At 47.5% G+C, this 12,500-nt stretch overlaps 1 protein-coding gene across 9 annotated transcripts in view; it reads left to right on the top strand.

The window, feature by feature from the left end:
- The first annotated feature begins 370 nt into the window (after positions 1-370).
- Positions 371-12,500, top strand: part of LOC135093632 (ankyrin-1-like) — a 61,636-nt gene continuing 49,506 nt past the window's right edge. For 7 of the 9 annotated variants that reach the window (XM_063993068.1, XM_063993066.1, XM_063993069.1 and 4 more), the window contains exons 1-3: positions 371-634; positions 1,482-1,563; positions 2,987-3,103. In XM_063993068.1, coding sequence (XP_063849138.1) covers positions 3,100-3,103 — 4 coding nt within the window. In that variant the 5' untranslated portion in view covers positions 371-634; positions 1,482-1,563; positions 2,987-3,099. Of the gene's footprint in view, positions 635-1,481; positions 1,564-2,986; positions 3,152-12,500 lie in introns of all 9 variants that reach the window. The other 2 variants (XM_063993064.1, XM_063993067.1) reach the window with 2 other exon arrangements.

Genomic DNA, 12,500 nt, shown 5'->3' with positions numbered 1-12,500 from the left:
TCCCTTCCTTCTCGCTCCTGCTGTTTCTCTCTCCTGCATTCTATTTCCTTCTCTCCCTCCCTTGAGCTAACAGATGGGGAAGGGAGTGAGGGAGGGAGGGAATCAGTGAATAACAGGTAGCGAATGACAATGGCGGTGAAATGAAAGGAAGGAAGGAAGGAAAGAAACAAAGAGGGAGGGAGGGAGTAGTAAAGTTAATGAACAAATGAATAATATGCAAATAAACGTGAACGAAAAAACGAGAGAGAGAGAGAGAGAGAGAGAGAGAGAGAGAGAGAGAGAGAGAGAACTGTTGTATCTGGCTGGTGATTGAGTTGCCTTGCGGCCGCCGCTATGAACAAAGCACAGGATGTGATGAAAGCTTGTGACTCACCTGTCTTATTTATTTACTTCTGGTGGTGAAATGGCGTGCCTGTAACTGTTGCAGCCTGCCACCTTGCTGAGCGCTTTTCAACTTTCCTATATAATTGTGTAGCTCAGGGAAATTCAGAGTTGAATCAATGTATGTGTTGCTTTCTTTTTGACAGTGGCTGAGTGAGGACAAGTGGCAACACGGGGGTGGTTGTGCGCGTCGCGTCTCGTCTCGTCTCAGTCACTTATCACATCCTGGGCGTGCATGGGGTGTTGTGGCAGGGTAAGCAGCCCTCACTTTTACTACCAGTGTGCTACACTTTACGTTGCTAGGATAGACTGCAATATTTCCATCCTGCCTATCACCGGTGTCTCTGTTTCCTCCATAACAGTTGTGTTTTCACCTTAATTAAGATGTGTATCAGTATTATATACTTACGCTTCAACTCGCCGCTAAGAGGGAGAGAGAGAGAGAGAGAGACCCAGCTAGCTGCCTCGCTCCTCCACGCTTCAGCAGTACAGTGCAGACAAGACAGCCGCCAGCCTTGCATTACTACCCTTCCAGATAAAGATTTCGCTTTTACAACACCACGGATTACATAATTAACATGTGAATGAGTGAGCAAGACTACTTTGGAGAGAGAGAGAGAGAGAGAGAGAGAGAGAGAGAGAGAGAGAGAGAGAGAGAGAGAGACACAGAGAAAGTGTCAGATGTGTGACAGGAGAGGAAGAAAAGTGGAACATGTGGTGATGGAGTGCGTGAGGTATATGCACTTCTCTCTCTCTCTCTCTCTCTCTCTCTCTCTCTCTCTCTCTCTCTCTCTCTCTCTCTCTCTCTCCAAGTAGTAGTAGTAGTAGTAGAAGTAGTGCCTTAGTTTCCATTATGAAGAGGAGCAAGGTCATCGTGCACTTGGCAGCAGCGAGTGGCCGGCCATCAGCAGCTGGTGCTCAAGGTCACAGGAGTGCAAGCTACATTAGGGTTCATAAGCCGTGAGGCACATGAAGTACACGTTACTATCTTGGCACACTCTCATAACAACAACAACGTGCATCCTGGCATCTGTGTGTGTTACAACGACTTGTTGTCCCGACACAGCTTTCATCGTTTTAAGATTTATTTGTCATTCCAGGGAAGCAGCAGAGAGGTAGGCAGCCTGAAGGAAACACACCAAGAAAGAGGCAGCAAAACAGAGTCAGCAATCTTCAGCCACGGTGTGTTGCAATCATCAATGTTGGAAAAAAAATTTTCTTATATATATATATATATATATATATATATATATATATATATATATATATATATATATATATATATATATATATATATATATATATATATATATATATATATATATATATATATATATATATATATATATATATATATATATATATATATATATATATATATATATATATCGTATAATAGGTCATTAACGTTATTGGGCAAGAGAATTTTGGACAATAAGATTAATAACCAGTTTAGGCTAATGTTACTGAGCAAGCCATTAACGTTAATAGCCTATTATCCCTCTTAAGCACACACACACACACACACACACACACACACACACACACACACATATATATATATATATATATATATATATATATATATATATATATATATATATATATATATATATATATATATATATATACATACAATGAAATATATTAGTACATACGTACAGTATATGGTTATATACCATGTATTTTGAAAAGCTGAAACTTTGTGGAAAGGAGAATATCTATCTAATGATTTCGAATGTGGCAAAGTATGCAAATGTTGGGGTAAGATTTGTTTGTGTATGAGAGGTGTTTATAAGTAAGAACCTTAGTAACTAAACGATTTAAAATGTGTATATATTAGGCATTTTATGTTTCCCTAAAACTTTCCTAAGTAAATTCTATTTTTTTTTTTTTTTTTTTTACAGATTGGATTCCTGTGATTTCTTATTATTGTTTTTAGACAGGGCACTATTATGCATGAGAAACATCTAGATGAATAAAACCAAAGGATCTGCTGATTATTAATTATATTACATGTGATGCCTCAGTGTGCCAGGCCGAACCTGACTTTTTTTTTTTTTCATTAATTTTTTAAGGCTTCCTCTGCTTACAGGATAAAAGCTGGTGACTGGAAGTAATGTTGATAGTAGTAGTAGTAGTAGTAGTAGTAGTAGTAGTAGTAGTAGTAGTAGTAGTAGTAGTAGTAGTAGTAGTAGTAATAGTTGTAGAAGTAGCAGTAATAGTAGTAGTAGTGGTGGTAGTAGTAGTAGTAGTAGTAGTAGTAGTAATAGTTGTAGAAGTAGCAGTAATAGTAGTAGTAGTAGTACCAGTAGTAGTAGTAGTAGTAGTAGTAGTAGTAGTAGTAGTAGTAGTAGTAGGATTAGAAATAGCATGTTAATTTATCTGCTTCTCACACATGCACCCACACACACAGCCACACGCACGCACAAACACACACACGCAAACAAGCACTGGCCAATCCAATAATAATTATTATGAGTCAGTTTCCTTTGGGTGTTTTCATAGTTTTTGCTGTCTTGTGACCAAACAGTATTTTTTTTGTCAGTGCATGCTGTGACTCTAGGCATTCTTTGACTCCCATGTGTCTCCCTTGCCTCACCAGGAAAGGAGTGTCGCGTCTTTAAGTGAGCTCTGCTACTGCAAAAACAAACCCACGCACCGCCATTCGTCACTCGATCACCAGTTAGATTTTCTACATATGCCAGAAGAAGAGAGATGAGTGAGTCTTATTCCAAAAAGTGACGCTGAGAAAAAAGCATGTATTGAGGTACAGTCAGTCTATGGCAGGTTGTATGAGTGTGTGTGTGTGTTTGTATTATGTAGAAGGGACACTGGCCAAGGGCAACAAAAAAACAATAAAAAAAAAACACATATGCCAGGCCTAGAAAAGGGTCCAAAGCGGTAGTCAAAAATTGAAGGATAATTGTCTTGAAACCTCCCTCTTAAAGGAATTCTAGTCATAGGAAGGTGGAAATACAGAAGCAGGCAGGGAGTTCCAGAGTTTACCAGAAAAAGGGATGAATGACTGAGAATATTAGTTAACTCTTGCTTTAGAGAGGTGGACAAAATAGGGATGAGAGAAAGAAGAAAGTCTTGTGCAACAAGGCCACAGGAGGAGGGGAGGCATGCAGTTAGAAAGATTAGAAGAGCAGTTAGCATGAAAATAGCAGTAGAAGACAGCTAGAGATGCAACATTGCGACGATGAGAGAGAGGCTGAAGACAGTTAGAGAGGGGAGAGGATTTGATGACACGAAAAGCTTTTGATTCCACCCTGTCTAGAGGGGTGATATGAGTGGAACCCTCCCCAGACATGTGAAGCATACTCCATACATGGACGGATAAGGCCCTTGTACAGAGTTAGCAGCTGCGGGGATGAGAAAAACTGGCAGAGATATCTCAGAACACCAAATTTCATTGAAGCTGCTTTAGCTACTGATGAGATGTGAAGTTTCTAGTTCAGATTATAAGTAAAGGACAAACCAAGGATGTTCAGTGTAGAAGAGGGGGACAGTTAAGTGTCATTGAAGAAGAGGGGATTGTGGGACGACTTGCTCGTCGTGTAGGTGCCCATGTGCCATCTACGTCGTGGGGAAGGCAATGGACACACCGAAATAAAGTAGGTCCTTTATTCTATGCTAGGAAGAAAGTACAGGCAGGGTTGCGAGGGGACGCTGCTGTCCTGAGGCAAGCCGTGAGAGCACTGAGGTGCGATGCGCGGGAACTAAGGTGCCAACTCGGCTTTATTGTATAATATTGCAAACGCATCGCTGCCTCTCACAAGTACTTATGAAATACTATCCTACATCTCCCTCCCCCCTTCACGCTCATAGCACCCAGTGTCTTGAGCGTCTCTCCTGCCCTTGATGCGTGCTGAGCGGCGAGGCAGAGCGGGCTGGGGTGACTCTGCTCCAGGTGGGGTGGCGTCCGTGGGCGGCAGGTCCTTGGACGGGGACATGGACGGGCGAAGGAAGCGGCGGTTCCTCCACCAGATACGACCGCTGGGCATCTTGACGAGGTAGTCACGGGACTTGCCGATGCCCATGACGGTGCCGACCTTATCCCAGCGCTTCGTCGTTGGGTCTTGGACACGGACTACAGCGTCGAGCTCGAGCGGTGGGAGAGGCCGGGCATGTGCGTCGTATCGGTCTGTATCATCTTGTAGGCGAACAGCAGCCCGACGATCACAGCTCTCTGCTCTGGCCTGCCACTGTTTCTGGAAAGCCTTAGCGTGAGCGGGGACACAAGAGCGAAGGGGGTGACCGTAGAGGATCTGGGCTGGGGAGCGACCAGTGTGGTTTGGGGTGTTACGGAGCTCGAGGAGACCCCTGTCGAACGCCTCACAATGCAGGTGTCCAGTAGGGGCCACCTTCTGGATGAGGTACTTAACTGATTTAACAGCAGCCTCTGCATGACCATTCGATTGTGGGTAGTGGGGCGTCGACATGTTGTGGCGGATTCCCCAGCGCTCAAGGAAGGCGGCGAACTCCTGGCTGGCGAACTGTGGGCCGCCATCCGTGCGTAGGCGAACTGGCACACCTAGGTCGCGGAAGAGTTGCCTGAGGTGACGAATCGTTGCTGAAGAAGTGGTATCCACGCCACAAGACACCACAACAGGCCAGCCAGACAGTCGGTCAGCGACCACGAGGAAGTACTTCCCCGCGGTAGAGAAGAAGTCAGCTGACACTGACTTGAAGGGCCTGGTGGGGTTGTCGTCGCAGAGGTGGGGCTCTCGCTGCTGGCTTGGCTGCATTACCTGACACGGCTCACAAGCGCGGACCGTGTTCACAATGTCCGCGTCGATGCCGGGCCAGTACACTGCCTGTCGCGCTCGTCGTTTCGTAGCCTCAGCTCCTCGGTGGCTGTCGTGCAGGCGAGCTAGGACGCGATGGCGAAGGGCGGCCGGAACAACAACTCTAGCCCCATACAGGACGAGGTCCTCCTCACAATACAGGTCCTCACGTAGTTTCCAATATGGGTGCAGAGTATTTGGTAGGGCGTAGCGGTCGCTTGGGAATCCCTGCTTGATGTGCTGAAGGAGCTCGACGTAGGCAGGATCTTCATGGGCCGCACGCCGAAGTTCCTCCATCGCTGGGTCGCTGTCAGTAGCTGTGGTGGCAAGGGACTCGACTGCTCCCAAAGTGACAATACTCCTGACGGAGAAGCTGGTCTCGGCGTCCAGGGCGTCGTCGTCGATGGTCGGGTTGCTCACTGAGAGGGCATCAGGGATGCACAACTCTTTACCCGGCCGCCACGTTGCAGTGAAGACGAAAGCTGCTAACTTCTCCTTCAAACGTTGCAGACGTGGGTTTTCGATGGCGTCTAGTGTGTAGCTGTTGAGGATAGGGACAAGTGGGCGATGGTCTGTCACATGGGTGAAGTGCTGCAGACCCGTGAGGTAGAACTTACATTTCTTCATAGCCCACACTACTGCCAGCAGCTCTAACTCGATCGTGGCGTAGCGTGTCTCCGTATCCGTCAAGAAGCGTGAGCCACACTGTACTAGACGGAAGTGTCCTCCCCCGTGGTCTTGTAGGAGGGCGTATCCTAAGCCGTACAAGCGCGAAGCGTCTGTTTGTAGGGCAGTCGGGAGGTCAGGATCGAATGCTGCAAGAACTGGTGGGTTGGACAAGGCCTTTTTGACACGTTCGAAAGCCTGGTCGTGGTCAGGGGTCCACACGAACGCTCTCTTCGGGCTCATCAACGGGCGGAGTGGGGCAGCAGCGGCGGATACGTCAGGAGAAAAGTCAGCCAGCTGATTTGCGAGGCCCATGAATGACCGCAGGTCTGTGAGGTTGGCTGGCTTGACAAAGTCCGTGATGGCGCGGACCTTCCCTGGGTCTGCTGCGATGCCGTCGTGAGAAAGCTGGTAGCCGCAGTAGGACACCACCTCAGCGGCCAGAACAAACTTCTCGGCGTTTAAGGTAATGCCGTGTGACCTGCATCTTGCCAGAACGTCGTTGACCCGGTGGAGGTGTGGAAGGTAGTCCTTGTCGTACAACAGGAGATCGTCTACTACCTTCACACACTGCATCACTCCCTGCAGAGCCTGGTCGCCTCGTCGACAGAAGGCGTCCCCAGTGGCAGCAAAGCCCATGGGGCCGCGGAGGTAGCGGAAGCGGCCGTAAGGAGTGATGAAAGTCGTGAGTTGTTGGTCTTCCTCGGCCAGAGGGATTTGCCAGTAACCGCACAAAGCATCGATTGTTGTGAAGTACTTGGCCTCTGGGTCCACACTTCTGATCGCTGCGAATGGCGTAGGCGACGGGTGGGCCGGGCGGGACACTTGGCTGTTTAGCTTTGACAAGTCGGTGGTGATGCGTACGCCTCCCCCGACCTTCGGAACGACAACCATTGGGTGGCACCAAGGAGATGGGTCCTCATCAGCTGGGGCGATGATACCTTGTGCCACCATGGAGTCCAACTCAGCCTTCACGTGGTCTTGGTATGCCCGGGGAATCAGCCGGGGTGTGTGGACGGCAAAGGGCTTTGCATCTTCTCTGAGGTGGATCCGCATGGGCGATCCCGACATAGGCTGCAACGGTGCCTTCTGCAGGTCGTCCTTCTTCACGAGAACGTCTGCATACTCTTGGAGGAAGTACTCCTTGGCCTCTGCAAGTGATGTGTTGGCATGAAGTGGGAGTGATGGCGATGGTGCTGGAGGTGGGACAACCACAGAGGCTGGTTGCCTGTGGCACTGTACAGTGGCCACTGGTGTGGCACTTGTCGACTCCCTAATCCTGCCGACGGTACTAACGTCGTCCGTTATCTGCCGTGGGAAGTCCTTCGGTATGATGCCTAACTCCCTGCAGTGCTGCCAGGAGAGCAAAGGAGTGCTAAGGGCACCTTGCACATCGATCCAACCCGAGCACGACAACTTGCCATAGGTGAGCTCCGCCTGGAGGGAACCCAAAGAAGCAGGCATCTTAGACCCGTCTGCGTTGTAGTAGTCGAGCGAGGGTGGCGGTTGCAGGTTACGACTCGTGAGGCCCAAGTGCTGGAGATGTTGTGGGCCTATCACCGTGGTGTCGGCGCCTGTGTCGGGTATCATTTCCATGGTATCGGACCTCTCACCGTGTGTGACGACTATGCATATGGTAGGAGAAGGCATAGGCTTGACCCGAACAGTTGAGTGGACTCTGCGTACATTACTCGCTTCCTGCTTGGAAGTCTCGGGGACCCTTGACAACGGAGACTGTGTTCGCACAACATGGATAGTGGCACGACTGTTTTTCTTCGTCTTCTGAAGCTTGGGTTTCGAGGAATGTTGACTCTTGGGGTTGGAAGACTTGCAGAGTTTCTCGAAGTGCCCATATCGGCTGCATGCATTACACTGGACAGTCTTGGCTGGACATTTTTCCATATGTGACCAGTGCCCTGTCTTGCCGCACCCGTGGCAAACTGCTTCCGTAGCAGGGCAGCCTTTGGGGCCGTGCTGTTGCTTGCCGCAATTACTGCAGGAAGACTGCAGTGTAGGCACAGCTGGACGTGCGTCCGCTTTGGTCCTATGGTCCGTCTTCTTGTCTTTCCTGTACTGAGAGACAGCACGGACCCCAGGAGGAGCACGTAGGGCCGAGGCAGCGGTCCTGGTGGCCTCGTAGGAACGGCACAATGTCACAACGTCCGCGAGTGTGGCGGCAGCGTCGAGGGCGATGATTCTCTGCACTACTTCCTCGTCCTGCACACCAGTGAGGATGCCGTGCTTAAGCCAGGCTTCTTTACACTCCGTGCTGTGAGCTTTGCAGACATCAATCTCTTCCGACAGACTCTTGAGCCTCACAAAGAAGTCTGCAAAAGACTCTCCTGTAGCCTGTTTGCAGGTAGTGAACGCCCGCCGTCTCAGTGCCTCATTGCTGGATTCCTTAATGTGCTTCTGCAGAACGTCGAGCACCTCGTCGACGGACGAAGTGGAGTTTGGAGGCACCTGTAGCGTGTGCTCCAGCACTCTCTGAGTCTCGAGTGACAGGCACATCCGTAACTGGATCAGCTGTTTGGGGCGGGACAGGCTCGCGATGTCCACCATGGTTGCGTAGTCTTCCCATTTCCGCCTCCATTCTCTGAACTGTTGGTACGTAACATCCGAAGAAAGAGGAGGTGGGGGCTGTACAGCCGGTTTAGGAGTCGGTGGGGCTGCAGGCGGGCCTGACGGGGCAGCGGGGCTCCCAGCCGCACCCGAAGGCTGCAGTGACATCGGCGCCAGTCTTGTCAGCAAGGCTTCAAAACGTGCTGCGTCTTCTCGCCGCTGTTCTTCCCTCTCGGCTCGTGCTGCTTCCTCCCTGTCTGCCATCCATTGCAAAAGTGCTTGTACATCCATAGGAACTGAGGGCGATGGAGGTGGTGAAGATTGCGGCGAACCTCCCTCGGACAGTGCAGGTGGTGGTGTTGGCTTTTTTCCGCCTTTCGGCATCGCTCAGGGTGACTCTAGAGATTACTACGTGACCAGCCCCTCAACGGGTCGAACTGACACGAGTAAAAAAGAGAACACAAGGCTGTGCAGACTGTATCCTGAAGCTGAATGCAGTGTGTGGTGTGCGTGCGTGCGTCTGTCCGTGTCGGTGGTGTGCGTGGGGGCAGTGCGGTATGCTCTGGGTATGGCAACACTGACTGCCGCAGCCTGGGGGCCGGGGACGCTCCACTCGCCTCGGGCAGTGTCTGTTCAGACACCGCAGCGGGTAGGGGTGTGACACGTGCGCTCCTGACTTGCTGGATGAAGTTTGCCGTCTACCTTGCTGTCTCAATGCAGGCACACGAAAAACACTGCACTGACATTAGCACCGCACAACACTGTCGGAACACTACACTCGAAAACTGAAGGGGTCCAAGCTAGGTGACGTGTAGCGTCTGCCGGCGGCTTTCTTCCTTTCAGCTACTCACTGCGCCATGTGGGACGACTTGCTCGTCGTGTAGGTGCCCATGTGCCATCTACGTCGTGGGGAAGGCAATGGACACACCGAAATAAAGTAGGTCCTTTATTCTATGCTAGGAAGAAAGTACAGGCCGGGTTGCGAGGGGAGGCTGCTGTCCTGAGGCAAGCCGTGAGAGCACTGAGGTGCGATGCGCGGGAACTAAGGTGCCAACTCGGCTTTATTGTATAATATTGCAAACGCATCGCTGCCTCTCACAAGTACTTATGAAATACTATCCTACAGGGATAGTTGTCTGGAAGGTTGTGTCGAGTTGATAGATGGAGGAATTGAGTTTTTGAAGCATTGAAGTTTGCTCTGCACCAATCAGAAATTTTAGAAAGATCAGAAGTCAGGCGTTCTGTGGCTTCCCTGCGTAAAATGTTTACTTCCTGAAGGGTTGGACGTCTATGAAAAGATGTGGAAAAGTGCTGGGTGGTATCATCAACGTAAGAGTTTGGTTTAGAAGGTTACTGTTGAATAATAAGAAGAGAGTGGGTGACAGGGCAGAATCCTGAGCAGCACCACTGTTAATACATTTAGGAGAAGAACAGTGGTCGTGTACCACAACAGCAATAGAAGGTCAGGGCTTCATCATAGGTGATGTAGGCAGGGCCAAGGGACCCTGCACACCCTTTTCTGCACACTCTCCAGCTGGAGCTGTTGAGTGTGTGTGAAGGAGGAGGACCACGCTGGGGAGGCATACATGAGTTTGGGGAGGATGGAGGTGAGGTACACCTCACTTAACTCGTCTGTCGGCGTCCCTAGCGATCTGAGTCTGCTCAGCATGTGCTGCCTGTAGGCAGCGGATCTTACGGTGCTGGCGACATGCTGCTTCCAGGTCAGCTAGTCGTCCACCGTGACTCCGAGAAGCTTGGGACATCGGACCACCTGGAGGGGGTGAGGGCCCACTGTGAGCTGGGGAGGGGGCTCTAGTACAGAGGAGTTACAGAAATGCATCACCACAGTTTTGCTGTGGTTGATGGTTATCCTGCTCTCCTCCATTCACATCTGCAATCGCTCCAAAATTACTTGCAGTGGCGAGTAGTCCGGGTTCCAGTTGAAGACTGGGACGCCCACGGTGCAGTCGTCCACATACTTTCGGTGATGGGGGGTGTCAGTGAGGGCGCTGTGTGTGTGTGTGTGTGTGTGTGTGTGTGTGTGTGTGTGTGTGTGTGTGTGTGTGTGTGTGTGTGTGTGTGTGTGTGGGGCGCTGTGTGTGTGTGTGTGTGTGTGTGTGTGTGTGTGTGTGTGTGTGTACACATGTGTTAAAAAAAATAATGATGGTGATGATAATGTTGGAGGGGGAGGTGGGAGGAAAACACAGATGTATGGAATTAAGTTTATTCCCGAGCGGTTTCGCCGCTATATATATATATATATATATATATATATATATATATATATATATATATATATATATATATATATATATATATATATATATATATATATATATATATATATATATATATATATATATAATTTTTTATTTATTTTTTTCATGTGTTCCTACTACTTTCTTCATGTTATGTTGCTTTACATTGCTGCACATTACGCTGTGTTGTAAAGAAAAGTTATTAAATAAAAACAAGGTTTAATCAATGAAAAAATAATTCTAATGATTAACACAGATTGACTGAGACAGAGCAAACTTAGTATTGTTCAATGCTTCATAAACTCAATTCCTCTATTTGTAATGTTGATAGCCTTGCAGATAACTATCCCCCTTATTTTCAATGACACTTAATTGTGTCCCTCTTCTACACTGAACATCCTCGGTCAGTCCTTCACTTATAATCTAAAGCTAAAACAGCTTCTAAAAAAGCTTGGTGTTCTAAGCCATGTCCGCCAGTTTTTCTTACCCCTTCGCTTTAGCTGCTAACTTTGTACAGGGGCCTTATATCTCCATGCATTGGGTATGCTTCAAATGTCTGGAGGCTTCCATTCATACTGCTCTTCTAGACAGAGAGGAATCAAAAGCTTTTCGTCTCATCAACTCCTCTCCTTTAACTGACTGTCTTCATCCTCTTTCTCATTATCGTAATGATACACCTTTTGCAATCCTCTTCTCCTATTTTCATGTTAATTGCTCTCCTGATCTTGCTAACTGCACGTCTCCCCTCCTCCAACGGCGTCATTGCACGAAACTTTCTTCCTTTTCTCACCAATATTCTGTCCACATTAACCAGTATTCTCAATCATTTATCTCTTTCTCTAATAAACTTGGGAACAACCTGCCTCCTTCGGCATATCCACCTTCCTATGACGTGAACTCTTGCAAGAGCGAGGTTTCAAGACATTTGTCCTGTACTTTTAACAAACGCTTTAAACTCTGTTCAGAGACCACCACCTCTGTGTATATATAAAATATAATAAAGTATATATTTACATACACACACACACACACATTATATATATATATATATATATATATATATATATATATATATATATATATATATATATATATATATATATATCTCTCTCTCTCTCTCTCTCTCTCTCTCTCTCTCTCTCTCTCTCTCTCTCTCTCTCTCTCTCTCTCTCTCTCTCTCTCTCTCTCTCTCTCTCTCTCTCTCTACTCTATATATATATATATATATATACATACATACATACATACATACATACATACATACATATATATATATATATATATATATATATATATATATATATATATATATATATATATATATATATATATATATATATATATATATACGAGTATATATATATATATATATATATATATACATACATACATACATACATACATACATACATACATACATACATACATACATACATACATACATACATACATACATACATACATACATACATACATACATACATACATACATACATACATACATACATACATACATACACACACACACACACACACACACACACACACACACACACACACACACACACACACACACACACACACACACACACACACACACACACACACACACACACACACACACACACACACACACACACACACACACACACACACACACACACACACACACACACACACACACACACACACACACACACACACACACACACACACACACACACACACACACACACACACACACACACACACACACACACACACACACACACACACACACACACACACACACACACACACACACACACACACACACACACACACACACACACACACACAC

The sequence above is a fragment of the Scylla paramamosain genome, chromosome 43, assembly GCF_035594125.1.
Source record: "Scylla paramamosain isolate STU-SP2022 chromosome 43, ASM3559412v1, whole genome shotgun sequence".
Classification (NCBI taxonomy): domain Eukaryota; kingdom Metazoa; phylum Arthropoda; class Malacostraca; order Decapoda; family Portunidae; genus Scylla; species Scylla paramamosain.
Note: the sequence above shows the minus strand (reverse complement) of the source record. Positions and strands in the feature narration are given on the sequence as shown.